The sequence below is a fragment of the Candidozyma haemuli genome (genome assembly GCF_002926055.2).
Source record: "Candidozyma haemuli strain B11899 chromosome Unknown C_2014730914, whole genome shotgun sequence".
In the NCBI taxonomy this organism is placed as follows: domain Eukaryota; kingdom Fungi; phylum Ascomycota; class Pichiomycetes; order Serinales; family Metschnikowiaceae; genus Candidozyma; species Candidozyma haemuli.
This window is the reverse complement of record NW_020289904.1, coordinates 1-26,950: the sequence shown is the minus strand read 5'-3', so window position 1 is coordinate 26,950 and position 26,950 is coordinate 1. Positions and strand designations below refer to the sequence as shown.

The 26,950-nt window shown below is 45.1% G+C and overlaps 16 protein-coding genes across 16 annotated transcripts; 9 read left to right on the top strand and 7 right to left on the bottom strand. All coding sequences in view use genetic code 12, as the record gives it.

Annotated features, from left to right (window-relative positions):
• Nucleotides 1-95: 95 nt before the first annotated feature.
• Nucleotides 96-974, bottom strand: CKB1 (casein kinase 2 regulatory subunit; the record flags this gene model as incomplete). The annotated part of the gene is made up of 1 exon (XM_025485358.1): nucleotides 96-974. The coding sequence occupies one exon, from the start codon at nucleotides 972-974 to the stop codon at nucleotides 96-98; it is 879 nt and encodes a 292-aa protein (XP_025340823.1).
• Nucleotides 975-1,198: 224 nt separating this feature from the next.
• CXQ85_001657 (GET complex subunit) lies at nucleotides 1,199-1,816 on the top strand (the record flags this gene model as incomplete). Its single annotated transcript, XM_025485357.1, has 1 exon — nucleotides 1,199-1,816. The coding sequence occupies one exon, from the start codon at nucleotides 1,199-1,201 to the stop codon at nucleotides 1,814-1,816; it is 618 nt and encodes a 205-aa protein (XP_025340822.1).
• A 41-nt stretch (nucleotides 1,817-1,857) lies between these two features.
• Nucleotides 1,858-4,788, bottom strand: HIR1 (Hir1p; the record flags this gene model as incomplete). Its single annotated transcript, XM_025485356.1, has 2 exons — nucleotides 1,858-4,706; nucleotides 4,752-4,788. 2 exons carry the CDS (start codon nucleotides 4,786-4,788, stop codon nucleotides 1,858-1,860), a joined length of 2,886 nt encoding a protein of 961 aa, XP_025340821.1.
• A 116-nt stretch (nucleotides 4,789-4,904) lies between these two features.
• On the bottom strand, nucleotides 4,905-6,377 carry ARO8 (bifunctional 2-aminoadipate transaminase/aromatic-amino-acid:2-oxoglutarate transaminase; the record flags this gene model as incomplete). Its single annotated transcript, XM_025485355.1, has 1 exon — nucleotides 4,905-6,377. The coding sequence occupies one exon, from the start codon at nucleotides 6,375-6,377 to the stop codon at nucleotides 4,905-4,907; it is 1,473 nt and encodes a 490-aa protein (XP_025340820.1).
• A 375-nt stretch (nucleotides 6,378-6,752) lies between these two features.
• CDH1 (Cdh1p) lies at nucleotides 6,753-8,480 on the bottom strand (the record flags this gene model as incomplete). The annotated part of the gene is made up of 1 exon (XM_025485354.1): nucleotides 6,753-8,480. One exon carries the CDS (start codon nucleotides 8,478-8,480, stop codon nucleotides 6,753-6,755), a length of 1,728 nt encoding a protein of 575 aa, XP_025340819.1.
• Nucleotides 8,481-9,862: 1,382 nt separating this feature from the next.
• On the top strand, nucleotides 9,863-10,599 carry CXQ85_001653 (uncharacterized protein; the record flags this gene model as incomplete). The annotated part of the gene is made up of 2 exons (XM_025485353.1): nucleotides 9,863-10,050; nucleotides 10,107-10,599. 2 exons carry the CDS (start codon nucleotides 9,863-9,865, stop codon nucleotides 10,597-10,599), a joined length of 681 nt encoding a protein of 226 aa, XP_025340818.1.
• Nucleotides 10,600-11,029: 430 nt separating this feature from the next.
• CXQ85_001652 (cystathionine beta-lyase) lies at nucleotides 11,030-12,243 on the top strand (the record flags this gene model as incomplete). The annotated part of the gene is made up of 2 exons (XM_025485352.1): nucleotides 11,030-11,886; nucleotides 11,916-12,243. The coding sequence occupies 2 exons, from the start codon at nucleotides 11,030-11,032 to the stop codon at nucleotides 12,241-12,243; spliced, it is 1,185 nt and encodes a 394-aa protein (XP_025340817.1).
• A 284-nt stretch (nucleotides 12,244-12,527) lies between these two features.
• RFA1 (replication factor A subunit protein) lies at nucleotides 12,528-14,387 on the top strand (the record flags this gene model as incomplete). Its single annotated transcript, XM_025485351.1, has 1 exon — nucleotides 12,528-14,387. One exon carries the CDS (start codon nucleotides 12,528-12,530, stop codon nucleotides 14,385-14,387), a length of 1,860 nt encoding a protein of 619 aa, XP_025340816.1.
• Nucleotides 14,388-14,467: 80 nt separating this feature from the next.
• Nucleotides 14,468-17,570, bottom strand: PDR6 (Pdr6p; the record flags this gene model as incomplete). Its single annotated transcript, XM_025485350.1, has 3 exons — nucleotides 14,468-15,682; nucleotides 15,811-17,493; nucleotides 17,541-17,570. 3 exons carry the CDS (start codon nucleotides 17,568-17,570, stop codon nucleotides 14,468-14,470), a joined length of 2,928 nt encoding a protein of 975 aa, XP_025340815.1.
• Nucleotides 17,571-19,068: 1,498 nt separating this feature from the next.
• CXQ85_001649 (aminopeptidase P) lies at nucleotides 19,069-21,173 on the top strand (the record flags this gene model as incomplete). The annotated part of the gene is made up of 2 exons (XM_025485349.1): nucleotides 19,069-19,764; nucleotides 19,827-21,173. The coding sequence occupies 2 exons, from the start codon at nucleotides 19,069-19,071 to the stop codon at nucleotides 21,171-21,173; spliced, it is 2,043 nt and encodes a 680-aa protein (XP_025340814.1).
• A 369-nt stretch (nucleotides 21,174-21,542) lies between these two features.
• ISA1 (Fe-binding Fe/S cluster assembly protein) lies at nucleotides 21,543-22,442 on the top strand (the record flags this gene model as incomplete). The annotated part of the gene is made up of 1 exon (XM_025485348.1): nucleotides 21,543-22,442. One exon carries the CDS (start codon nucleotides 21,543-21,545, stop codon nucleotides 22,440-22,442), a length of 900 nt encoding a protein of 299 aa, XP_025340813.1.
• Nucleotides 22,443-22,648: 206 nt separating this feature from the next.
• On the top strand, nucleotides 22,649-23,554 carry SOD6 (Sod6p; the record flags this gene model as incomplete). Its single annotated transcript, XM_025485347.1, has 1 exon — nucleotides 22,649-23,554. The coding sequence occupies one exon, from the start codon at nucleotides 22,649-22,651 to the stop codon at nucleotides 23,552-23,554; it is 906 nt and encodes a 301-aa protein (XP_025340812.1).
• Nucleotides 23,555-23,602: 48 nt separating this feature from the next.
• CXQ85_001646 (uncharacterized protein) lies at nucleotides 23,603-24,046 on the bottom strand (the record flags this gene model as incomplete). Its single annotated transcript, XM_025485346.1, has 1 exon — nucleotides 23,603-24,046. One exon carries the CDS (start codon nucleotides 24,044-24,046, stop codon nucleotides 23,603-23,605), a length of 444 nt encoding a protein of 147 aa, XP_025340811.1.
• A 102-nt stretch (nucleotides 24,047-24,148) lies between these two features.
• On the bottom strand, nucleotides 24,149-24,790 carry CXQ85_001645 (uncharacterized protein; the record flags this gene model as incomplete). Its single annotated transcript, XM_025485345.1, has 1 exon — nucleotides 24,149-24,790. One exon carries the CDS (start codon nucleotides 24,788-24,790, stop codon nucleotides 24,149-24,151), a length of 642 nt encoding a protein of 213 aa, XP_025340810.1.
• A 241-nt stretch (nucleotides 24,791-25,031) lies between these two features.
• CXQ85_001644 (uncharacterized protein) lies at nucleotides 25,032-25,866 on the top strand (the record flags this gene model as incomplete). Its single annotated transcript, XM_025485344.1, has 2 exons — nucleotides 25,032-25,145; nucleotides 25,201-25,866. The coding sequence occupies 2 exons, from the start codon at nucleotides 25,032-25,034 to the stop codon at nucleotides 25,864-25,866; spliced, it is 780 nt and encodes a 259-aa protein (XP_025340809.1).
• Nucleotides 25,867-26,027: 161 nt separating this feature from the next.
• Nucleotides 26,028-26,858, top strand: MOB1 (Mob1p; the record flags this gene model as incomplete). Its single annotated transcript, XM_025485343.1, has 1 exon — nucleotides 26,028-26,858. One exon carries the CDS (start codon nucleotides 26,028-26,030, stop codon nucleotides 26,856-26,858), a length of 831 nt encoding a protein of 276 aa, XP_025340808.1.
• Nucleotides 26,859-26,950: the final 92 nt, after the last annotated feature.

The window sequence follows — 26,950 nt, the reverse complement described above, 5'->3', positions numbered from 1 at the left end:
AGTTCCCCTCAGTTTATGTCGATATATAGTACAGTAGCCGGGAGAGGAGCCAAAGCCGGGGCCCTTCCAGAAAAGAGTCAGAACGAGCGAGCTATTCAAATGCCCTCACTGGCCATCGTTCTGTCATCATCAAATTCCACTTCGCCTTGAAGATCTTCGGAAGCGGTTATTTCGTAGTCGCTGTCAACCACTGCCGGTATAGTGAGCTCACACTCTTCAAATTCTTTCTTTTCATCAGGCCCTACAGGGAACTGCCGCAACCATTTCATACGAGGCCCGCTGGCGCTGGACTCGTGAATGCGGAAGCCAAATAAACGCAAGCCAAAGTTGTCTTGGTTGACTTTGTTGATCCTGATTTTGCACTGGTTTTCAATCTCAGGGAACATCTTAACAAGTAAGCCAGGGAATGTGGTGCCAAAATAGGCGCCGTCTATATTCAAGTAACGTGAGCTCAGAGGCAAATAGATATCGTTACAGCATGGACAGTACAAACGGACTGTTTCCTGGCCTGGGATGTCGGTGGCACCGACAGGGATAAGATGCATCCCATCACAATAGTAACGGGGACAGATGCCAAATTCGGAACGCTCAAACTTGCTGGCCATGGCAGTCAAGCCGCCCTTGGACACGATGTAACGTGCGTGTATGAGGCCGTACAAGAGCTCGGCGGAGTGTGATAGTAATGCCTTGTTGGGCAAGTCGTTCTTGCCCTTGCCATTCAGGGAACCAGCGTTAGTTCCGGCAGAATTCAACCCGCTACCACCGCTACCATTATTATCCTCGGCGGTCTCAACCTGGTAATCCAAAATAGTGTAGAGTGCCTCTCGATAATATGGAACTTGCAGCGATAGCCCTGTTAAGTTGAAGTCGTCCTCTATGAAGTCTTGGGTGACGGGGACGAAGTAGTCGTGGCCAAACGCCTCGCAGAACTGCTGGATCCACGGCACGTAGTCGTCCTCGGGGTCGCTGGACATGACAGCTGGTGGAGACGGGGATGGGGACGGGAAGGGGGAACTGTTCTTTGGGCTCGTTTTTGCGGCTAAGGTGTGTTCCTCATTTGATGGAGAGGGAGGAAGTAAAAATTGGATGCTCGCACGTCAGGCTTTTCTGCTCACGTGCGTTCCACTGCGCTACACTTTCTACTTCCCTCACCTTTTGGAGACTTCTATCCAGACGTACTTCTTTTATAATACCATCAATGCTAGACCTAAAACCTTCAAGCATCTTGGTGTTTGTGTTTGCCGTGCTTCTTTTGAAGACTGTGGTGAACACTATTGGGAAAGTCAATATCGAAAACTATGCATGGAATATCTACACTGGCTTTGCCAGCAAGTCCGGGCACCCTCAGTTCGTGGAGCTCAGAAACAAGAGAGCTGAGTTGGTGGAGATCAACAAGCAGAGGAAAGCTATTAGCGCCCAGGACCAGTATGCTAAATGGACAAAGCTTAATCGTCAGTTTGATAAGGTCAATGGAGAGGTGGCTGCCTTGACTGAAGCTGTGTCCAGTGAAAAGCTTCGCTTCACCAAGACCATTGGCGTACTTATATCGTTGGGCACTGCTGCACCAGTATGGTTTTCTAGAGTGTGGTACCGTAAGGCCATTTTGTTTTACTTCCCTCCAGGTGTTCTTCCTCACTACCTTGAATGGGTCTTGGCTTTGCCATTTATCACCACCGGCGGTGTGGGCTTGACCATCTGGATGATGGCTGTCAATTCTGTATTAGCAAGCTTGGCTCAAATCATTCTGTTTTACATTCTGCCAGCTGTCGAGCAGCCTACCAAGCCAGAACAGAAACCAACTGAAAAGACAGAATAGACCTGATGATGCATTGTACTATATAGACGTTTAAGACATAGTTAAATTAGCTCCACAAGCTCATGAAACCGCTGTTGCATATTCTCTTTAAGCTCTTTGTTGTTCTCATCGAACGTATATCTGCCCTTCTTTCCCTTCTCGATCTGTTCGTGATTGAGGCTGTATGTCTTTCGTAAGACATTTTGAAGCACAGGCAAATTCAGCTGTACCTCTGTCTCCTCCAATGCTAAGAAGTACCAAGGGTCAACAGCCTTGATCCAAACCATCAAATCTTTGGAGTATGTGTAGACCGAGTTGGTGTTTTGTAAGGTGATAAAAGGCATACCCGTTTTGGCATCAACATCGATAGACCTGATTATGTCAACTATGACAGAAGGAACCACACCCTTCTTTGATGCTTCTGGATCGCTTTTGGGAAGCTTTGTTTCACTGTTAATAACAGATGCAACAGATACACCCTTCATAACACCCTTGATGATCAGTTTGTTAGCACCAGATAATTCCCAAGTATACACGAGACCGGAGCCCGTCACAACAAGGATAAAAGATTCGCTTTGCTTTGCAAATATAACATTACTTCCAAGCTCAAGAAGTGGGGTCAAGTAGCTTCCTGAATGAGCATGAACGATCTGAATCGCTCCGTCAAATGAAATCAACACATAATAGTAAAGGCTATCATCGAACAAGATTGGTAAAACTTGTTGGATTCTGAAAGGAAAGTATAAGATGTAATCTCTTGTGTCGTTAAGTTCGTTATTGGTCACAATGACTTGTGTAGGGTCCTGAAAGTCTAATCGCTGAGCGTAGTCTGCGTTCATGGATGCATCGTCCTCAGGCCATGCTGACCCATTTCTGACTTCTATTATCGACGTAACTAGATGTTCGCTAGCGCCATTTTCGTTCAAAGATTCATACTTTGGTTGTTTGTTCAAATGCTGAACGGATTTCACAACAACTTGGAACATGATGTTTTCATCAACTGCATCGATAGACGATGGGTTAATCATTTCTTGAGAGCTTATGATATCCTTCTTTTGAATGAGACGACCAAGTTCATGGTTCATCACTGCAGCGTTCCTGAAAAGCACATTAGGCAAATCGGAAACATACTTGAATGGAGTTGGGTATTTATGAACCATGAGCCACCTTCTGTAGCGTTTCATCTTCTTTCTGAATGAACCGCCAGTATTATAAGTGCTCAGACCAGCATTAGGATCGTCCATGCCAATGTCTTCGTTGTCATTGTCTTGGTCTTCATTATTCTTCAATGCATCATCACCATGACTATTGTCCCTATGTTTGAGACCGTGGACGCTTGTTTGTATACCCAAGCGAGGTAAGAAGTATGGTGTTTGGGAAATCTTGCTAGCAATCTCAAATTTTCTCCCAGATTTGGGTGCTGGCTGTGATAGTAATGCATTATTCTTTGGCGGTGCTGAACTGCTGGAAACAAGCATAGGTGCCACTCTCTTCTTACCATCCTTCGTAATTTTGACACTCTGTGTAAGGACGTTTACCTTCTTTGGAGCCACAGGTTCCTCCTTTGGCTTCTGTGGTGTTGATGGAGCAGTGGTAAAGCCCTCTTCTGTCTTTTGCTTCACTTCAATGGGTGGAGTCAATGGCCTGGCTGATATAACATTTCCCTGTTTAGCAGCAAGCTCCTCGAGTTCGAGCTGCTGAGCGCTTTCGGCAAAAATAGTCAGTTCTCTATCACCTCCATACCGTAGTAATTGAGAATCGTTTACATCTTCAGCCACAACTTCACCGAGCTCTTTTTCTTCAAAAATGACACATGTAACAGATCCATCGAGCGAAGTAAGAAAGAGGGACTGTCCGTCTGGTGCCCAGCAAATGTCTGTAATGGCATTCTCCACCACTTCCTCAGCCACCACCAAAGGTTTCGTGCGGCCAGTGCTCCATATCGCGAGGGTCCTATCTTGTCCACCTGTGGCAAGAATAGTCATGTATTGATCAGTCTTGTTCTTTGAGTCACCTTGATGGAATAGCCTGGGAGAGAAGGAGCATACTTCGCATGGCGCTTCATGACCAATAAGAGACACATCGGTAGCCCAATTGCCTCTGTTTATGATTACGACAGCTGTAACAGGGCCATTTGTAGCATTTGGGACAGCAATGTGCTGGCCATCGGGCGACCACGACATTCTGCGGAAATATGATGTGAGAGGGGACTTTTTGAAAGGGTCCATGACGATATGTTCCACCTGGAACTCATAATTATTAGCCGAAGCGTCATTGAGTTTCCTCGAGTAGCGGAATATTCTGACGGTTCTGTCGTCAGAAGCTGTAGCAAAGAACTTATTGGCAGGGTCAAACACTATACCCTTTACCATAGACTGGTGGATATCGTATCTCTTGATTCTTTCAAAAGTCGTCCCGCTCCAGATAATAATGGAACGATCCAAACCCACTGTAATCAACAAAGATCCATCTGGAGACCAGCATATATCCTGAACATCATTGTCGTGAGCCACGAGTCTCTTCCTCACCATCCAATGCTCCAAGTCAGCCTCGGTCTCTCCAAACTGTTTGGGCCGATTGGTCTGTTCCTCATCCTTCTCCCACACAAGAATGATCTTATCGTCTGATCCAGACGCTAGAAACTTCCCGTCTGGTGAAAACTTCACGCACGTTACCGCTCCATTATGTCTGGACATCGAGGCCACAGGCCGCTTGAGTTCAAGAGGCAGCTCGTCCACATCCATACGGTCAATGAGACCGTCTTTAGTATCCTCCTCTGGCTGGTAGTCCTTGTACCGTAGAATCAGCTTGGTGTCCCATATCTTGACATTTCCATCAAGCCCACCGGTAGCTAGTCTGGTACCGGTATGGTTGATGCTGGTGGCATAGCACTCTATAAATTTGTTTTCAGCTGGATGTTAGTATAAGAAAGGAGAGTCATTGCCTTTTTACATACCTCTGTGGCCTAGCCACGGTAGCTTTATGATATGCATTGGGGTTCTTGAGTTGTTGGTAGTGAGAGTTCTTCTGTGTGTAGATACACACTGGCTGCGAAAAACTAGTGTAGAGACTACGCTGTGCTAATTTGTTTCCATACCTTTACTATAACTTACAAACCAAATTCCTCGTGGACGGCAGCACCAAACTTTTTCAAACCGAATTCTAATTCGTCTAATGGGACGGCAGCGTAGGTACCTCTGAAAAAGATAAACTTGTTGAGAGCTGGATCCTTAGGAGTTGGTGGCTGGGGAGGGTTGGTCTGACCGTGGGCTTGGAACCACGATCCTGGAATAATTAAGGTTCCCTTCTCCAAACCCTTTCTATAAATGGACTCCTCGACCTTCAATGGGCTCTCTCCAAGTTCTTTGTACTTTGGATGCTTGCTGGCGTCGATTTGGACAATGAAGAACATACCAGCCACTGGTGGCAAGATCTGGACAACTTCCTTAGGGAAGTACTTGTGCAAGGCATCAATGGCCACATCTCTCTTGTGGGTGTACTCGGCTCTCAAGCCAATCAACCAGTCCAAGTAACCCTTCTGGCCCCATCTCTGGAACAAACCGTTCAAAGCAGACTGGGCAAAACCAGATGGACACTGGATGGAGACTTCGTGCAATCTAACAAATCTCTCCAACAACTTCTCTTGACCGACAATCCAACCAAATCTCGAACCTGGAGCAATGGTTTTGGAAACCGAGTCCAATCTAATAACACGACCCTCGGTATCCATGGAAAGAAAAGATGGCACCAAGGCCTTGACGAACTCCTCGTGAGAGTGGACGTGCTTCTTAGATCTCTCGTCCAAGTTCTCAGTGTATGGCTCCATCTGCAAGAAGTAGTAAGGCTCGTCCTCAATGATGATGAAATCGTGCTTCTGGGCAAGCTTGTAGATAGCCTTTCTTCTCTCAGCACTCAAACAAGAGCCAGTTGGGTTCTGACCGGTACAGATGGTGTACAACAACTTTGGCTTGTCACCAACCCATTGGTCCAAAACCTTCTCCAAGGAATCTGGGAGAAGACCCTCGCTATCCATAGCAACAGGAATGGTGTGGATGCCCTGAGCGCTGGCAGTCTCCAAAGCGGAAGAGAAAGTGTGTTCTTCAACCAAGATGGCATCACCACGGGTAACAAAGGTTCTCAAGACAGCATCCCACGACTGGGTGTTACCGATACTGGCAATCAAAGACCAATCCTCGTAAGGAACTCTGTGAATGGTTTCAGTGTGCTCCTTCAAGAAGTCAAGGATCTCTGGCTGGCCCTCAGTGTAACCGTACTGCAAAGATCTAGACAACTCCACATCCTTGTTCTTTGGATCATTCTTGGACTTGTCCTTGAACACTTCAATGACAGTCTTGTCCTCCTCAGTGGCCTGGACACCAATACCATGTGGGAATGGAGCACTTGGTGCATCCAACGAGATCTTGTTGAACGGAAAGTAGTCGGAAAGCGGCAAACCACCACCCAAGAAGGTCATTCCGGGCTGGTTGAAGTACTTGAAAGCACCCTTCAATGGAGAATTCTTTCTGGACTTTGCCTCCTCAGACAACAAATGCGAGAGATCTTTGGCTTGTGGCTTGGACATGTTGTTTGATTTCGACACAAAAAAGTAATTGAGGAGAAGAAACAGCGAGTCTGTCAAACTTTATACAGCACAGTACCGTCTGAGTAATTCATGCGCGGCACCGAGCTATCGCGGTACCGGCTATCTCTGAAGGCTTCGACGTGGGTTACTCTTTAGAGCTGTGGAAGGTGCGTGCGAACATTGGGGGGACAGGTTGTGAGTCAGGCCTTGAGCGGTAAGTTCCATTGGAGGAAAAGATGGGGAAACTTTAAAACAGGGCACGGCAATTTCAGAAATTCTGACACAACAACAACAATGACCCTTTTTCTTTATTATATTTTATAGAGGGGTCAAAAAGGGCTGTGTTTAGTGGGAGCGGCTGCATTTGGGATCTGGTTAACGTAACCGCAGAAATGCATCTAGGAGGACGGAAGTGGGGGGTTCGTTATTCCGATTCTTCTCGAAAACGTTCCAAAACCGAAGTGTTTCATCTCCAGCTCCCGTGACAATGGTTTCTCCATCGGGCGAAATCGAAAGGTAAAGAACTCTGTATGTGTGTCCGGTAAGCTGTGCTATCTGTTGCATTGACAGATACTTCCATACGATTATCTGATTCCGCGAATACCCGTGTGTCGAAACAAGCTCATTGGAATTCTTTGACCAGATCAAATTGCATACCTGGGAACCTGTTTCGACGTTGTTGATTCGATTGCCTGTAAGCGTGTTCCATACCTTGATCGTCTTGTCTGCTGTACCACCGCCAGATGCCAAGATACCTCGCTGGTGAGGCGACCATGCAATAGCCTTGACAGCTGCATTATGCTCAGTGAATTGATGCAATGGCTTGGTGTTGAGTGCATCCCATATGAAAAGGTTATTGTCGTTACCACCACTGGCGAGCTTGTTCTCTTCGACATTCCATTTAAGCCCACACACCTCTTGCTTGTGGTGCTCGAAACAATTCACGTAGTGATCCTGGATTCTAACGTCTCTGTTCAAAATTGTTCTGTCTCTGGAACCACTCGATAAGATATGCTCATTCCATGCCAATGCACTCACTCGGAGCTTATGCCCTGTCATTGTACGAACGCAACGAGTCTTGGTAGCATCCCAGATCTCCACAAGTCCCTTCAGGGTTCCCACAGCTAAATGAGTTCCAGACCCTATCCAGCTGAGAGATGTCACCTTGTCTTTCTGGTCCAACACACAAAGTCTCTCCACAGATTGTGTCAGTCCATCCCATAAATATACAGAGTCACCAAGACCAACCGCAAGCACGTCCTGCGAACCCCAATCAACTAAATTAAGATAGAAATCGTCTGAAAGCTCTGGGGCATCCAAGACACGATATGGGACCTTGGAAATGTTTCTAGGTTTCTTTTGAGGACTGAGCAAAAACTTCTGAGACTCCAGGCGGACTGGAGACAACGAGAAAAGTTCTTGTTGCAAGTCTCTAGAGATTGGTCGCAGCTTGCTGGGCAGCTGGTATGTGAACATATTAGCATTCAGGCGTGGAGTAGATGCAACACCTGGGCCCCCTGTTGATCTTGGAGGAGTGGTACGACCAGAAGGAATGTTTCCGCCAGCGGAACTCATGGTCGTTGAAGCGTGATTAGCAGACCTCAAGTTACTAGAAGAGTCATTCTTCTTCTCTTGCGATGATCTGGCATGGTTTCTAGAAAGATCAGCTGTGGCCATGGGAACGTGGTCACCGAAAAGCTCAGCTTTGAGCACACTCGAGAACGACCTGTTTGCTTCTTCTTCCTTTCGTATTTCAATCTCGTTTGCATCACGTTCTTCAGCAGTAGCTGACAGGATATTGCCAGCACCAGAGGCCCGAGATGCACGAAGGTCAGGCATAACCTCTTGGTTTGATAAACTAAACGCTGCTTGAAGATCAATACCCGTTCTATTAGGGATGTAGCGGTCACTAAAAAGCGAACGTCCATTGTATCGGCGCCTAGGCGAAGTAGACGGAAACGCACCGTATTGATCTCCTGGTTTGGGAGGTGATAGGCTTCTAGTAGACCTGGAAGGCGACCTCGGCGTCTCTAATGGGTTGGTGTTGGCCCCATTCGAGCCACCTGGCGCGGGAGAGCTCCTTGCATTGAAAGGATTGTCCATTAAAGTTGTTCTTCGTTGTAATCGAAGTGTCTGTCGTAGTGTCTTTGTTCTTGATCAATGAGGGCTGGGAAGCTGATAAAGCCGAATAAACGTTGAAGATTCGGGGCCTTGAACACACAAATTAAATATACAACTTCACACACGGATGATAAACTGGCAATGGGAACCGTATATGTCCGTCTGACGGTAGAATACAAGAAGTGTGGAAGTTATACTGGTTTGTGGTGGTGTGCGGTTAGTAACTATCAAATCTGGCCGGCACTGCAGAGAACACTAGCAACGGGAGGCTGGAAGTAAGACAAGTAGCCAGCAGGAGAAGATAAAAATACTGGAATGATCAGGGGCAGTTTTAGGGGTCGTTAGTGGAGAAGGCCACCAACTTTAAACATTATTATGGTTCTGGTTCTTGGAAGTGGTAGGTATCAGTGCACCATAAGCTGATGTCAAGCGCACAAAGCCACTACTGGACCAAACCAACCAACTCAATGGAATTCTATTAAGCATTCAAAACCACTTGTTAAGGCCTTTGTAAGGAGGCTTCCATGAGGTTTGTTCAAGGTAGAAAAGGAAAGAGGAATGGTAAATCTTCGGCAATCAACATTCCTCTGCTGTTCCGCCCATGAGGCTGAGGAAATGGCTGCGAAAAACCATGCGTCCATTATGAGACATTAGTATAAAGGGACCAATTAATGGACATGTCTAGAGTTAAAGATAACAAAGGGCAGTGGCGCTTGACTTAAAAAAAAGCTTCTGGAGATGAGGGTTTGTCAATGGAATGGCTACGGGCGTGGTTCGTATATGAAACAGAGGAGGCTTGACTGGTTGCTTCCGTTTAACTACTGTAAGTGCGTCCAGCCAGACCTTCTAAGTATTGACATTTGCCGACTGTTATGGTTTCCACGTGGAATTATCCTTATAAAAGGATTGAAGAAGATTTATGGATTTCCAGGTCGTCCAGTATACGAAGTTACTGTCTCCTGGCTAGGTAGACCTCAGGACGACTCTTTACTGGAGGTTTGACTGCGAAAGGAACGGAATTTCCGCCAAATGACATTATTCCGGCGAGATGGTAATACTTTTTCGGCTTCACAGACAAAACCTTTCCTTTCTAAGTCCCCGTTATATTTTTTCAGAAAAGTCCGAATCCGAAATGTCAATGCTTCATTACCAGAGGCTGGAAAACCCGTGGTGCACGGGTGCGCAGATATGGCCAATGGGACTTGGGCATTTTCTCGTTACGCTTACTGTACAGTGCTTCATACATTGAGATTAAAAAAAATATATACCTACCAACTTCGAGCCAACGTCCAACTTAATCCACTGACAGCCGGTGTTCTCCCCATCTTTGCATCTTTTTAATACTCATACAACTCATTTGCATCATGTTTCGTCAATTGGCTAGAAGAGTTGTGGCTCCATCCGCCAGATTCACTCCAGCTCCTCTTATGAGATCATCCCTCAGAAACTCCAGTATAATCGCTGTCCACAGAGACATCAAGGAAGATAACCCAAACATTCCATTCGAGTTCAACTCTGAAAACAAGAAGAGAGCCGATGAAATTATCGCCAAGTACCCCCTCAATACAAGAAAGGTGCTGTGATGCCCTTGTTAGATTTGGGCCAGAGACAGTTGGGTTTCACCTCCATTTCGGTCATGAACTATGTTGCCAAGATGTTAGACATGCCTCCTATGAGAGTTTATGAAGTTGCCACTTTCTATACCATGTACATGAGACAGCCTATGGGTAAGCACAACATCCAGGTCTGTACCACCACTCCTTGTCAGTTGTGCGGCTCTGACGATATCATGAAGGCTATCAAGGACTATCTTAAAATCAAGCCTGGCCAGACTACCCCAGACAAGATGTTCACTTTCCAGGAAGTCGAATGTTTGGGTGCCTGTGTGAACGCTCCTATGATGGCTGTTGACGACGACTACCACGAGGACTTGACCCCAGAGAAGACCGTGGCCATCTTGAAGACTTTGCAAGAAGGTAAGCCATTGGAAAAGGCTGGTCCTGTGTCGGGCAGACTCTCCTGTGAGCCATTCAGCGGTAGAAAGGTGTTGAACTCGCCTGAACCAAACGACGTCCGTAAGTTTACCAGAGCCGATTTGTAAACTTCGCTTCTAAACGTCATCATCTGTAAATTATACTCGCATATATCGAATCCATAGGTTAGGCCATTTGAAATAGTAGCTTTCCAAATCTGGTTGTGAAACTTCCCGTGATCCTGGTCACGTGAAAGCACATTAGATTTATCTACACCTTATTTCTCTTCCCCGCTGGACAGAATTCAAATACAAAGTACTCAATACCTCTTAAGCGAATTCAATTTTTAAAATCATAATTTTTCTTTCTATCCGAACATGTATGTCCAGCTTTATTAATGTTGTCTATCTTATCTTGTCATAACCCCAGATAAAGTTCTGCACACAGCCTATCAGTCCCGTGAGCAGTTGCAATTCGCAGATGACTCCTACTACACAAATAAGTTTCTTTCGGTGAAAAAAAGAAAATCTTCATAGTATAGAGTCTTTGTTCTTCAATATGACCAAAACAAAGCCTTATAACATCGAGACCGAGTTGGTCATAAACAAGTCTTCGGACCAATACAACGCCAGTGTTCCCCCACTATACCAGTCGGCCACGTTCAAGCAAGAATCCCTCTCTAATATGGGTGAATATGACTACACCAGATCAGGAAATCCAACGAGAACACATCTACAGAACCACATGGCCAAGATCATGAAAGCCAATCAAACCTTTGCTGTCACTTCGGGTATGGGTTGTCTTGATGTGATCTTGCGTTTGCTTCAGCCGGGTGACGAGGTGATCGCTGGAGACGACTTGTACGGTGGTACTCATAGATTGTTGACGTACATGAACAACAAGGGTGACCTTAAAGTTCACCATCACGACACGACAAATACCGAGTTGATCAAATCGAAGATCACGCCAAAGATAAAGATGATCTTCTTGGAGTCTCCGACCAACCCGTTGATTAAGGTTTGTGACGTGAAGGCCATCACAGACCATGCACATGCTGTCAACCCTGACTGTATTGTTGTTTTTGACAACACCATGATGACCCCTATTTTGATGACACCCTTGGATTTGGGTGTCGATATCCAGTACGAATCGGCCACGAAGTACTTAAACGGTCATCACGATATCATGGCCGGTATCATTGGCACCAGAGACCCTAAGTTGGCTGAACGTGTATATTTCGTGATCAACTCCACCGGGTGTGGATTGAGTCCCTTTGACTCATGGTTATTGAGCAGAGGTTTGCGTACGTTGGCCGTTAGAGTCGAGAGACAACAAAAGAACTGTGTGAAAATTGCTGAGTTTTTGCAAAACGCTGGATTTAAGGTTAGGTACGCAGGCTTACCTACCCATCCTCAGTACAAATTGCATCAGAGCCAGTGTAAAGGCGCTGGGCTGTGTTGAGTTTCGAAACCGGTTCCATTAAGATGTCCGAGAAGATTGTCGAATCCACTGATATTTTCGGTATTGCCGTCTCTTTTGGCTGTGTCAACTCGTTGATTTCCATGCCATGTAAGATGTCTCATGCTTCTATCGACTCAAAGACCAGAGAAGAAAGAGAATTCCCTGAAGATTTGATCAGACTATGCATTGGTATTGAGAACGTTGATGATTTGATTTACGACTTGACAAGAGCACTTTTAAAGAGCGGGGCTGTGAAGGTGAACGACAAGGACGAACTATACAATGCCGTTGCCGTGCAGCCTAAATTATAACAGATTGGGATTGAGGTTGTCTGTTTATACGTGACTTGGGATACTGACAGGTATATTTAGTGCCCATGGTTGCGACTGATAGATGGTATATAATTTAAAGAAACGAAAATCATAAAATTAACGAAAAAAAGAGAATAGTCAAACCCAGTGTATTTCCTGGTAGTGTCCTTGGCTAGTACTCCAGCAAAGATCTTGATGTCTTGCACATAGTGGCCAAACCAAACACAACGCGCTACAAAGTAAATCGCGTCAGCTCGTCTTCAACATCAAACTGCTTCTCGAATATGACCGAAACTTACGGTGTGCAACCCGGTTCTTTAAAGGAAGCCCTCAGTCAGTCGACCTGTCACTTGTGGGAAAATAAAGGACTTCGTCTCCAGGTGACTAACTCGAAAGTCATCAACGAACAATCTGCCACTGAGAGGAGATACAGATGCGTGATTAGTGATGGCAAATACTCAATCCAGGGTTTAATCGACGCAAGATGCAACGCGTACTTGGAAGCCAACGGCTTTGCACGCTACTCTATTATTACTGTGAAGCAATACACTGTGGCAAGAACTTTGAAGAGAATTGTGCTCATCTCCGATCTTCTGGTTGATGTGCCTAAGACTGATAGAATCTCGTCTGATTTGACTTCTCTTGATGCTTACTTTGACCAGAACCCTGATGAGGACACTGCCACTAGTGTTGCAGGAAACCAGGGTAATCTGCTGAGCAACAGTCCCCAGCCTCAAGCTCAACAGGTCCAACAACAGCAGCAGCAGCAGCCTCAGAAACCCAACCAGCAGACGCGTGGCCGTGGACCTGAGAGACCCGTGAACCCAATCGAGTCCTTGTCTCCCTACCAGAATAACTGGACTATCAAAGGTCGTATCTCCTATAAAGGTGAGATAAGAACTTGGTCTAATAGCAGAGGCGAGGGTAAGTTGTTCAACGTGAACTTTTTGGATGAATCTGATGAAATCAGAGCAACTGCTTTCAATGACATGGCTGACAAGTTTTACAACTTGCTTGAGGAAGGTAAGGTCTACTACGTTACTAAGGCTCGTATCCAACAGGCAAAGCCAAAATTCTCTCACCTCAGTCATCCTTATGAATTGTCCTTGGATAAAGACTCGGAAATCACAGAGTGCTTTGACACTTCTGATGTTCCTAAGATCAACTTTAACTTCACCAAGTTGAGCGATATCCAGAACTCTGAGAAGGATGCAATCCTTGACGTTGTCGGCGTTATCAAGAACGTCAACGATGTCTTCCAGATCACTGCCAAGTCTACAGGTAAGCCATTCAACAGAAGAAACATCACTCTTGTCGATGACTCTAACTTTGCTATCGATGTCGGTTTATGGAATGCTACCGCTGTTGACTTCTCAATTCCATCTGGTTCGGTTATTGCCGTGAAAGGTGTCAAAGTCCAGGACTTTGGTGGCAGATCTTTGAGCTTGACACAGGCGGGAAGCATTTTGAGTAATCCTGATATTCCCGAAGCCTACCAGTTGAAGGGATGGTACGACAATAAGGGCGTCAACGAGAACTTCCAAAGTATGAAGACCGAATCTCGTACCGCTGATCCCTTGGCCAACAGAAAGACTATTCAAGAGTCAGAAGAAGCCGAATTGGGTATGAAGGAGAAGCCAGATTACTTCTCCATCAAGGGTACCATCAACTACTTCAAGACCGATAACTTTTGCTACCCAGCTTGCAATAACGAAGTTAACGTGTCGTCTAGGGGTCCTACTCCTTGTAACCGTAAGGTTCTCCAGGAAAGTGATGGCGCTTGGAGATGTGAGAGATGTAACCTCACATACCCTGAACCGCATTACAGGTATATTTTGAACTGCTCGCTTATGGACCACACTGGTCAGATTTGGGCCACTCTTTTTGACAACGAAGCCAGGACACTCTTCAAGGTTAGCGCTAATGAATTGATGCAAATGAAGGATCAAGAAGACAATGATGTCCATGATTTTTCCAGGTTGATTTACTCAATTACCATGAAGGAATTCAACTTCAGATTGAGAGCCAAACAGGAGAGTTACAACGGTAATATGAGAGTGAGATATAACGTGGTACAAATTAACGAAGTTGACTTCAATGCTGAAAGTCTTCATTTGGCCAAGCAGTTGGAAGCTGTGCTATAAGCTGGGGATGATTTAGGAAATTAATGTGTATTTGTTTTGATGCGATTATGTAGGCAAGTCGATAATCCCGACTTGCAATGCTAAAATGATTGTGTGTTATACTCAACGAAACCGTTAACCAACAACCAGAAGCTTTTGAGGACTTCATTTGCAGCTCTTCTTCCTCTCGTCACCACTAGACGATGCACGAACATCTCAAGATCTTTCTCAGTAGCTTTAGATCCCGCCGTAGTTTCTGGTTCCCTGAGAGCATTCACCAACCATTGCTTGAATTGCATGGTAAATTTGCCAATGATAGCTCTAAATATCATATAATACCCATCAAGAGAGGAACGAGGGGCCTTAAGGAACGCTTGAAGCAACTTCTTTGTCAACACCTCGCCAAGATTCTGCTGAAGAAATATGTCATTTATTCTATCCTGGTCCTCTTTGGTTCCCTTTTTTAGGGACGTAAAGTTTGTCCAGAACTTCAGTACGGACTTCACGATGAAAGTTTCGTTTGCGCTCAAGCCATCAAGGGCAAAGTGAAGAATAATGTTGACAAATGCGTCGGTATGAATAATAAGCGACGGTTTGCATTCTATGATTTTGGCTGATAAGTCGATGGCACTTTTCATCATATCAGGATCGGTTTTAAGGAAAGAAAGCCTATCAGAAACAAGTCTATCAACCAATTGTTGGACTAATGCTGGCTCAAGCTCCCTAAAATTGAAGCATATGAGAGACTCGATGAGTGCAAACACATAGGGAACTGCGTTTGGATTCTCAAGAGTATTGATCACTTTGATTGCATATTCAGCGATAGTTTCGTTACTGAATGTCAAAGGCCCGTTGAGCTTCTCCCCAAGACCTGCCTTGAACACTTGCGTAGCTTTCTCTATCACAATTGTTTTCTGACGAAGAGGAGGATAGTTCATACTAAGTTCTTCCACAATGAGGAGAACAACTTGCTTTGTTTGAAGTGGGTCTGATATCCAAAATTCTTTGAAACGTGCCTGGAATTCCTCAGACATGTTATCGATGGTCTCATCAGGTAGTCCGCTACCTTTAGCAATATTGACAATGCAAGATATCAAAGAAATGAGATATTCTTCTTGGCCTTCATTCAATTCTTCCAGAGCAGCTCCAATCATCGACCGTGCTGCGTCTGCGATAGTGGTGATAAGCCCATTAATGATTCTGGCGTGCTCTTCAAGGTCAGTTATGCTCCTAGCAATGACGCTGAACGCGTTAAACATTCTCAGTCTAACCAAGCTGTCAATCTCGGGGTTCTTGAGCATCTCCAATACCACCGGCTCCAAGCTAGGAAGGAAGGTGAGCAATTTCTCGCTGCACCGTTCACATAAGTTGGTAACCGTTTTGAAGCTAGGAACGAGAGGGGTTGCCTGCCATGCATAACGATGGGGAAAAGATAGTTAAATACCTCACCCAAATGATTGAAGCCCTCGTCGCTAGCAAAGTAGAACTCATTGGAGTTGAGATATTGTAAAAAGGTGGACGTATATACCACCGTCAAATCCAAAGACGACGGTAGCAGCTGAAAAGAGCGAATGATATTGCTGTTGAATATTCTCTGTGAACAAGGTATGAGCGCTCTTGTTTGCAGCTCATAGTATGAAGAATCATCATTAATTTTGTACAACAAGAAGAGCGTAGATTCTAATTCAGCAATATGTTCTTCGCTAAAATTAGACTCTGCTTTTCCAGCAATAAAATTTGTCAATCCTTCGTAGAATGGAGCTTTCAAAAGGTTATAGACAACCAAAAAGAAATCAGCCACGTTACTTCTATAGCTTAGGAAATCCGCTTTCGATGAGTAATAATCCGATGCCTTAGGTATTTGAATCTTCGTCCAGTATATTTTGGATACCTCGTCAAATATCCTCTTTCTTTCGTCGTTGAAGGCATCGGCAAAGCTTGGATCGTCGTTATTTTCAAGGAGAATCTCCACTAAATCTTCCAGATCGACGTAAATATTTGCAAACTCTTCCCAAAAGACTAGCGTCTGTTCAGAAATAGACTCATCGATGTGGGGAACTCCTGGAATTGCAGTGAGTCTGTATAAAATAGAAAGCACGTTACGTGTTTTGGGCTCAAGAATCGTTTTTGATAGCCTTATCAGGTTTAGCTGAGCAATAACGATAGCAAGGTATACATATGCATTAACTTCCTCGTCAAACTCCTCCCTTCTGTTTGTGAAGACAATCTGATTCAAGAAGTTGTGTCCCCATTTACCCTCATCAAAGAGGTTGCTGTACAAAGCCAGTTTCGTCTCCATGGATAAGAGTGCAGCGTCGCTCTCTAATATTTCCGAAAAGACCGCCATACATTCTTTGCATAGTTGTAAGTTGCTTTCATTGTCAGTATCGCAATCACCATCCAAATGGATCATGAGATACTCCGTTATAGGAGCTACTTCTTCAGCGGAATACCGGAGCTCGCCTCCGATGTTAGGAACATATGTCATCCAAGAAGCTATTGTCTTCGATGTTTCCAAATCAATTTCATGGGAGAGGTTCCTTTGGGAAAGAAGATGCTTGACGTAATCCACACAGGTGACCAACAAAGGGTAGATATCAGATTTTATCACTGAATGGACTGCCAGTCTGTAATCATTGAGTCTAGTCACATCTTCGACAAATATTGCAAAGAATAGAAGTAGAAGGATGAATAAATCTGCCAGGAGGTTGGCAATGCAAGATGCAAAGGACAAAGAATCGTCGAAGGTGTTCCCCGAGATGGCTTGGATGAAAGTGGCAAGGGGGTTGCGAGTATTGTTAGGAAATCGAATAAATATTTGGGATAGGTCGGATGCTAATTTTCGTAGAACGATGAGGTTTTGGCCCATGGAAACTTTGACATTCTGGTGAATATGAGTGCCAATGGCCTGGATGAGCTCATTTAACTGTTCATCCGAGGGCTGGTCGAGATGTTGAATGACCACGGCATACGATAAAGCTCCAAAGTACCTAGAATTGACACTTTGCAGTTGGAGCAAGTATGATGCTAGTGCCTGGCCATGTTCGGATCTTTGCAAGTCTCTTAGGTTCTTCAGTAGATGAGTGACTTGCTCTTGGTTGCTTGTGGAATACAACGCTTCAATTTGCTATATGGTTAGATCGGGATCAAAAGATTGGATTGTAAGTAACGTACCTTTTCAGCCTCTTCGAAGAATTGTTCCATAGCGTAGGTATTATGGCAGACACCTGGAGGGTATATGTTGATGCGAAGATCAAGATGTATGCACATACTTAAGAGAGGTTACTACAAAAGCCCACAAGCACAGTTGAAGAAAGCTGTACGACAAACGTGGATGGACTGTGGTAGAAAAGGTTATAGAATTTGGTCTTTTGAAGATTTGGTGGTGATTTGCCTTGTAGGTAAAAGTAAGGATGGCGTGGGTAGCTTGACAGAGTACAATTCGACTTTGAATGTCATAGATTTGATTTCAAATTTCTCACCATCAAGCAACGAGTGTTGAAAAGGGACCTTTGAAATATCTGGTCTTTTTTCGTACTGTTTAAGAATTTTAAGTATGTCTACAATATTGTCTAATAACCAGAGTCTTCGAGTTCGCAGTTTCTTCCTAAGTTTTGCACCCACTTCCAGATGATAACTTACAAACCACACCAATAATACAAAAAAGAAATAAAAATAAAACTCAACCACTTGGTATAAAAAATGGTATCAAAACTTTAGGGTTTCTCTTCCAAACGAGCCCGTCTTATCCCACTCAACGATCCACTACTGCCATCCGACAAGTGTCTTACTGTGGACGTACTAATCAGGCTACCAAACCAGCCAACAGACGGCATCATACCACCCACAGTCCACCAAACTTCACCAAGCCAGCGACCCCCCAGATATCTAATCACCAGGTAAGTACTCTGCCTACCGATGGCCTAACAAACCTTAACTATGTCATATCTAACTTCCACTGTTTGCAGCCAATGCAAGACAGTCCATAGAGTGAGCATTTTTTCTTAGCCAGCGTCTCCAAATGACGTACACATTTCTGAGCACCCTGAATGGACCATCCAAATCAAGACCAAATTTCCAAATCTAAAGACATTTCTCTACATCAATTTGTCTACTTTTCTCTATCATCCCATTTGAAAGCAACTTTCTTCTGCAAAACCCTAAAGCATGACTTTGTGGTCAACCGTCACCGATCTTTTAGATTATGTCAAACAGCGCGCTGCGCTTACGGCTACTGGGTGAACCGAACATCCCGATACTACAAGTGGAAAGTGGTAGTGGGCGGCATTCCTTCTCGGGCCAAGCTCGGTATTCAGGGTCATCTGATAAGGAGTGAAAAGGAGAGCCAGGAAAGTAGTCTGGAAAAGTTAATTCTAGTTCCTCTGTGCCGATCGCTTTGTCCCTCATTCTCTGTATCTGTCGTCACGAACAGTCAACTCCTAGCACCTTCATCTTGAAATGAAGGGTGGGTTATTTAGTAGTGATAAACAAATTTGATCTCTGTCTCATCGCTTTTTTGCCCTCTTAGTAGACACCTCCAACTACGGGTGCTTGCTTCCCTTCACCGTACGGCTCGCTTGCTGCCTCGGTGCTTACATAAGCAGCCTTCCGCTCGCTCACATTCCTTCCTAGATATATCAGGCAATTAAAAGTTACCTATCATTTTCTCTTTCCCACCAAACTTCAAGTTATATTGATAAAAATGTCTGTGGCTCAGAGAAGAGTGTCCAGGGCCGAGTGTACTAACTGTACATGTTCGCCTGGCTTGTTATCGAGGAACAGAAGATCGTCTACTTTTGCTAAGAGAATCTCTATCAAGAGGTTCAACTCCCAGCTGGGTTCCCCTAAGGGTTCCCGTAAGGGCTCCGTCTACACTATCGACGCTGCTTCTTTGTGTGTACCTGAGGTGAAGGAGGTGAACACCTCGCTTAGGTTGGAGAAGCTCAGGAAGTTGATGGCCGAGAACGACTTGGGCGTTTACGTGGTGCCTTCTGAAGACCAGCACCAGTCCGAATACGTCGCTCCTGTTGACCAGAAGCGTGCTTTCATTTCTGGCTTTTCTGGAAGTGCCGGTGTAGCTGTTGTCACCAGAGATGTGAACAGTTTTGGTGACGTTCCTGAGGGTTCGGCTGCCTTGGCTACTGACGGCAGATACTTCACTCAGGCTACCAACGAATTGGACTTCAACTGGACTTTGTTGAAACAAGGCTTGAAGGATGTGCCTTCTTGGGAAAAATGGGCCGTTCAGCAAGCTATTCAGTTATCGCTGGATTCAGGCAAGTTAGTGAAGATCGGTGTCGACCCCAAGTTGATTAGTTTCCTGACATTTGACAAGATTACCAAGACCATCGAAGAAGAACTGAAGAAGAATACTGAAGCTAATGTTGAGCTTGTTCCCGTCAAGAAGAACTTGATCGATGCCATCTGGCCCGAGTTTGAAGAAATCCCCCTGTTCCCGAGAACATTATCAAGGTTCTCGACAAAAAATACGCTGGTGAAGACGTCAAGTCTAAAATTGCTAAAGTTATTGAAGCGATTAAAGAAAATTCATCTGATGGAATTGTTATCAGTGCATTAGACGAAATCGCTTGGCTCTTGAATTTGAGAGGAAGCGACATCCAGTATAATCCCGTTTTCTACAGTTATGTTATCATCGATGCCGACAAAAAGACAGTTACCCTTTACGCCAACAACAAGAAATTTGACACGCCCGTCAGCCTGCATTTGGAGAGCAATAACGTTAAGCTCAGGCCATACGAGGCCTTCTGGGAAGATCTCTCCAGCTTATCGAAGAAGTTCAAGGAATCGAAGAAGAAGTTTTTGTTAAATGACAGTACCGCCTCATGGGAAATCGTGCGTACCCTAGATTCAGGGCATGAATCAGTGTCGCCATCGCCTGTGGAAGATCTAAAAGCCGTGAAAAATGAAACTGAATTGGAAGGTGCCAAAAAGGCTCACTTGAAGGATGGAAGAGCATTGTGTAGGTTCCTCGCTTGGCTTGAAGATGAAATCTCCAACAAGGTTGAGCTCATCAACGAGATCGAGGCAGACCAGAAGTTGTTTGAATTCAGATCCCAAGAAGAGAACTTTGTTGGCTTGTCCTTTGATACTATAAGTGCTTCCGGCGCAAATGGTGCTATCATTCATTACAAGCCAACTAAAGAAGCATGTGCTACGATTGATCCCTCGAAGATATACCTTAACGATTCCGGTGCTCAGTTCTTGGAAGGAACCACCGATACGACCAGATGCATTCACTTTGGCAAGCCATCCCAAGAAGAGATTGACAATTACACTTTGGTTTTGAAGGGTAATATTGCATTGGGTAGCTTGAAGTTCCCTGAGAAGACTCCTATCAACGATACTGTTGCCAGACAATACTTATGGAAACAAGGAAAGGACTTTGGTCACGGTACTTCCCATGGTATTGGTGCTTACTTGAATGTTCATGAGGGACCAATTGGTCTTGGACCAAGAGCCAACCCAAAGAACCTCTTGAAGGCTGGTCATTTGATCTCTAACGAACCAGGTTACTACGAAGAAGGCGAATACGGTATCCGTATTGAAAATGTTATGTTTGTCAAACCAAGCGGGTTGGAATACGCTGGTAAGAAGTTCCATGAATTCGAGACAGTTACAAGAGTCCCATTCTGCCGTCGTTTGATCAACGAGAAATTATTGACTAAGGACGAGAAGAATTGGATCAACAACTACCACGAAACGATTTGGAAAGATTTGAATGCTACTTTCATCAAGAACACCGTCGAGTGGTCTTGGTTGAAGAGAGAGACAGCCCCATTGAAGTAAGTTTAACGTTTTTTTAAGACTACATCTAATAATACTTGGCTCGGACCTATTCCACTGTAGTGTGTGCAATGATCCACATACCCACATAAAAAGCGTGAGCGGTTCCCCACGAATGCACTAAGTGGTGACCGGACCCGAGCAGCGGAATCCGCGGTCGGAGTCAAAAACCAGCCAATGAGATGCGAGGAAATGCAGATTATCCTGCGGTACGGTCCTGCATGAAAGAATTGCTCTGACTTTCATGCTCAGACATAGACTAAGCAAATATTACTCAGTTTTTTCTGATCTTATATACTACTCTTCTCCCACAGCATTACACTATTTTATAACAGCACAACACCCAAAACTTTTCTGTTAAGCATTTACAATATGTTGAGGAATTGTGCTACCCAGAGAACTAGCATTTTTGTCAGATACGCCTCCCAAGGAGGTTACAAAAGATGGATGCAAACGGTCCCAAGCTCTGTCAAGAGACTGCCTGTTGCCAACTTTGGTTCGTTGAACTACCAGCTTAATCAAGAAATGGCTCCAGTTCAACAACAACAATCGCCCAGAGGATCCCGTTGGTCGAAGCATTCGCTCACATTCCCCTCGCTGGAACCTCAGGAACAAAAGAGCCAGCAGCCAAGAGAACAGCATGAAACCATCACTATAGCATCGCCTCCACAACCGGTCGCAAGAAAGTCAAGAACCTCGAGGTTCAGAAACGTTGCAAAGTCCAACAAGGAGGTGAAGGAAGCATCTGCCAAGCATGAGGAGATTACCAATAAGGAGGTCAAGGAGACCCCTGCCACAAAGAATGAAACATCTGCACACACTGTCACACCAGCAACAGAGGAGAAGCCCTCAGTTGCTTCAGCACCTCTTCCGAAGGTTAACACTGAAAAGCAGGCTCTGGAAGCCTCTGCTAAGCCAAAGAAGGCCAGAAGACAGTTACGTCCCAGAAAAGCATTGATCACATTGTCTCCCGGCGCTATTAAGCACCTTAGAGCATTGATAGATCAGCCCGAACCACGCCTTGTTCGTATTGGTGTCAGAAACAGAGGTTGCTCGGGCTTGACATACCACTTGGAATACGTCACCGAGCCAGGCAAGTTTGACGAATTGGTTGAGCAAGATGGCGTCAAGGTCTTGATTGATTCAAAGGCCCTTTTCTCCATCGTCGGCTCCGAGATGGACTGGATTGACGACAAGCTTTCCTCCAGATTCATCTTCAAGAACCCCAACTCGAAGGGCACCTGTGGTTGCGGAGAGTCCTTCATGGTTTAAAACAACTTTTGGCATATATAATGGGATAGACATAGCATCGGATAATAGCATACCATACGGGATAACATTGATTGTAGGCATTAAACCAGTCTTGTAGGTCTGAGACGGTTGTCTCAAGGCTGAACCTGCGAACTATAAAAGGAGGGTGCGATCGCTTTTGCAGCCAACCCTACCAACCACTTTCTTCTTCTTCAGAACCAACAAGTATGAGATTCACCAAGTTTAACGTAGCCTCAAGCATCTGCTTCTCTAGTCTCTGTGGTGCCGTCCTCGCTGGCGTCGCCCCTGTGATTACTTCTAACCCAAAGAATGCCATTGCCGTTGCCGAATTCCCTCAATTTGGCTGTGGCGAAATGGAAGGATATGTTCTGTTTGAAAGCCCCCATGGCGGCAAGGTTGACGTTCAAGTGGACGTTACCAAGTTGCCTTCTGACGGCGGGCCTTTCTACTACCATATCCATGAGTACCCTGTCCCAGACGACGGTGACTGTGAGAAGGTTGGCCCTGAGTTCAACCCATACCACGCTTCACCCGACTGTGACGCCCAGCCAGGCGACGCCTATTGCAAGCTCGGTGACTTGTCCGGCAAGTATGGCAAGATCAAGGCCACATGTTTCCAGACGGAATACTGTGATCCTTTCATCTCGTTGGACGGGTACTCCAAGGCCAACATTATTGGTCGTTCTTTGGTCTTCCACTATTCTGACATGACCAAAATTGCCTGTGCCAACATTGAGGTTGGTACCGAAGAGCAATTGGACCGTCTTAGAAGTCCATCATGTTCAGATAGTGACAGCGACGACGAAGACGTTGATTTCGTCTTTGACAAACGGGAAGTGGGCAGCGACCAAGGTCCTACCACCACCTTTGTCTCGTCGACTCACAGTTGGGACGGCGCCGACGGCTCTGCCACTTCGGGCGTCGATGCCGGCGACTTGAGTTCCGGCCAACATGGTTTCGCCACCAAGGTGCTGAATTCCTCCATCACTGGGAACAGAACGAATGTGTCCAACTTTGGCCACGAGTCCGCCTGTCCCGAGGAGGGCGCCGCCAACAGCGTTAAGGCTGCTTTTGGCACCTTGTTTGGCCTTTTGACTCCATTCCTCTTGTGAGTGTTGTTAGTCTACAAGTATACCCAATGATATGATTGTTCAAAATAACTATGTCATCTTACGACACTCAAAGTAAGTAGCATCGATGTCGTTGGGCAAGGAGCAGAAGTACTCAAGCTTCTGCATCTGCTTGAAGAGTTGAATCAGGTTATATCTCAAACGTAAGCACGTCTTCTCTCCCCTCTGGTCGTTGGTGCAGATGATTGACTCATTGGCGTATTTCTCGCCATCAATGATAAACATTCTCTTAGGATGGTCGCCGACAAACTTATTGACAGCCTCGTTGCTCTCCTCTTTAGTCTTTGCCTGCGCAAACTGAACATCAGGCTGAGTTTGGGAGGTAGCAATCTGGTTCAAGGTATTCTGGATGTCCAGCTCATCGGGCAGAATTGAAAGATTTTGATGGGAACGTTGCTCCAATTGAGGAGATTGCGGACCTGGAGCCTGCGCCTGATCACCGTTTTTGCCAGCACCAAAGGGAAGCCATGCCATTTTATGGAGTTTTTTTTTGAAGAAAGTGGAGGGAGGTGAGACAGCCTCCTAAGTATTAGGGACCCCCAGGCGTACATGTGCAGGTCTTGATGCCAGAAACCGTTAAAGACAGAGATCTAGCGATTCATTTAGGGCCATTATTGATCTTTCGTAGTCAGCATAGCCAATTCCAACAACTTCTCTAGAACGGTTGAGTTCTCTGGCTCGTTGTTTGGTGAGGGTGCCCAGAGATAACTCTTCTTCTACCTCTCGCGCCTTATCAAACCAATTATAGTCCAGGTCGAACTTTATCTGGCTGGGCGCTAGCTCATCCAATTTAAGAATGGTGTCTAGAATTTTGCTTTCAAATCGAGGCTCCATGGCTGATTTATAGTCTTCGTAAGTTCTCACTGGGTCTGGTTCATCTATAGCGTGACAAGTAGAGTTGAAGACAAAGACATAAGTATTATGGAGGCGCTTTATCAATTCCTCATGGGAGAGATCCTCCGAGATCCCTAAAACCTTTTTTCTTCTGAGATTGAAATCACTTCGAAGGTAGCGGCGTCGAAGAAGTCGGCAGTAGTGTTCTGGGTTGTATGGCTTCAGTGAGACGAGATGCCGAAGACGATAGAAATGCTTGTATGTGGATAAAAAGGCAGACCTCTGGGAAAGCAGAAGAAGATGCTCAGTGGAAGGAAAGTTTGATATTCGCTGAAGCACGGTAAGAACGGGCCCAGTGGGGCTCACCTGGAAAGAAGTCTTCATAGTACAGAGTTTAATATGCGCACGATGAGATGTTTATCTATGGTAAGTGTACCAAAAATATCAATGAAATTTGATTTAGACTTCGTTTGAAGTGATAGGATCTGATTCAGAGAAGGAAGTGAGAGCATAAACAAAATACAAATGCCATGCAAATATTCATCACTGCCAGTGAAGCTGTTGATGGCTGCGAAATGTTTGTTTCCTAAGTACTGATCGCGTTTCCTCAACTACTACTCTCTTCATGACTAAAGAAATTGCCCTCCAGGAATTCGACGATACCTTTGCTTTATCATACACTTTAGAAGTGTCCGGGACTGAAAAGGTGAAATTCCACGTCCCTAAACCTCGCATGCTTGTATGACCCACCCTCTTTTCTGTAGTTATAGTTAACCTATCACTAACCCATTTAGTTTGTTCTTGACGTGTTTTTGAACGGAACCAAGTTGGATGAGACCAACCATTGCGTGCAACGGCTTCATGCTGCCTTAGAGAAGTCGCTGTTCTTACAACAGCTATTCTTTGAAGTGTCGCCTCTGAAAGAGAAACATGGCTCCATCACACTCTACCTCAAGTGCAAATTGTTTGCTGATACATTGGGAGACTTCAAGCATGCTGATAACGTTGGGTATATCGAAAAGATCCACTTTATCTTCAAGTACACCACGTCTTGTCCACTGGTATATTTCAGCAGTCTCTTCAACAATTTGCAATACTGCTTCTGTTCAGCAATGCTAGACTTGGAGAAGCAGTACCCTTTCGTGTTTTCATTCTACGGGAAACATCTCTATGAAATTAACTACAGCACAATGCTTCGGTGCTTTACAGAGCTTGCTACGCCTCTTCAAGGCCCAGGGGAAGCAGATCAATCTGAGATGTTGCAGTTGGTGCTCGAGAAACTCAACCATTTCATGCTTACAAAATTCAACACTATCGCAGTGATGAAAGAATGTGACAAGTCTCCTTACAGATTGCAGCAGTGCAAGAAATCGATTGCTCGACCATTTGAGCCGGACGACAAGAGATTGCTCCGGAATGTTGCGTTGGTGTATAGGGTGCTCGCAGAAGACCCCGAATAAGGCACAAGCGAGTGAAGGAAAGTATGGAATGTAATTTCGCACCAAATCGGGAGTTGATGTAAACACACAGAGGCATTGCCTGGTTTGCGATCTACAACCCTCGCTGAGTGTCAAATACACAAGGGTTACAACAATACATTACCTGGAATATTTCTTTAACCATGTCGTCGTTTTTTTCAAACTTCAACGCCCATACCATCAAGTCGACTAGAGGGTTTAAGCTTAAGCCTGGCTCTCCCATCTCGAGCCCACAGCCGGTTTCTAGCTCTGCCCTTCCCTCCACACCAAAGGGAAACTTCTACGACAAGCCTTCTTTGCAGCTTGATCAGAATGATGCAAACCCTTACCAGACCATGAACGTGTCGTCTGGTTTGTCATCACAGCCAGTGACATCTCATAAAGATATCAGATCTTATGCTGAACAAACCTTGGGTTCAGATAATGCTTTGATCCAGGCGGTGAAGCTTCCCCAGGACGAGGATGTTAATGAGTGGCTTGCTGTACATGTTGTTGACTTCTACAACCAGATAAATATGCTTTACGGTACTATTACTGAGTTCTGTTCCCCACAAACATGCCCTCGTATGATTGCTACAGAGGAATACGAATACTTGTGGCAAGAAACAAATGCTACCAGCAGTGGTAATGTTGCTCCTAAGAAGCCAGTGTCTTTGCCAGCTTGTGAGTATGTGGAGAACCTTATGAACTGGATCCAGAACTTCTTTGATAATGATAACATCTTCCCTTCCAAGATTGGTGCTCCTTTCCCACAACAGTTCCCAAATTTGGTGAAGACGATATTCAAGAGGCTTTTGAGAATCTATGCTCATATTTACTGCCATCATTTCCATGAGATCTCGGAGTTGGGTTTGCAGAGCCACTTGAACACCAGTTTGAAGCACTACGTTCTTTTCAGTAACGAGTTTGATTTGATAAGCAGACGTGATTATGGTCCGCTTGAGGATTTGATTAATACTATGTTGAAGTCGTGATCAAGGCCACGTTATTTAATGCCTTAACACAATTCTAATTTAGCCATGAGGCAAAGATGGTCAGACGGGTACTGGCCGTCTCGGGGTTGGCC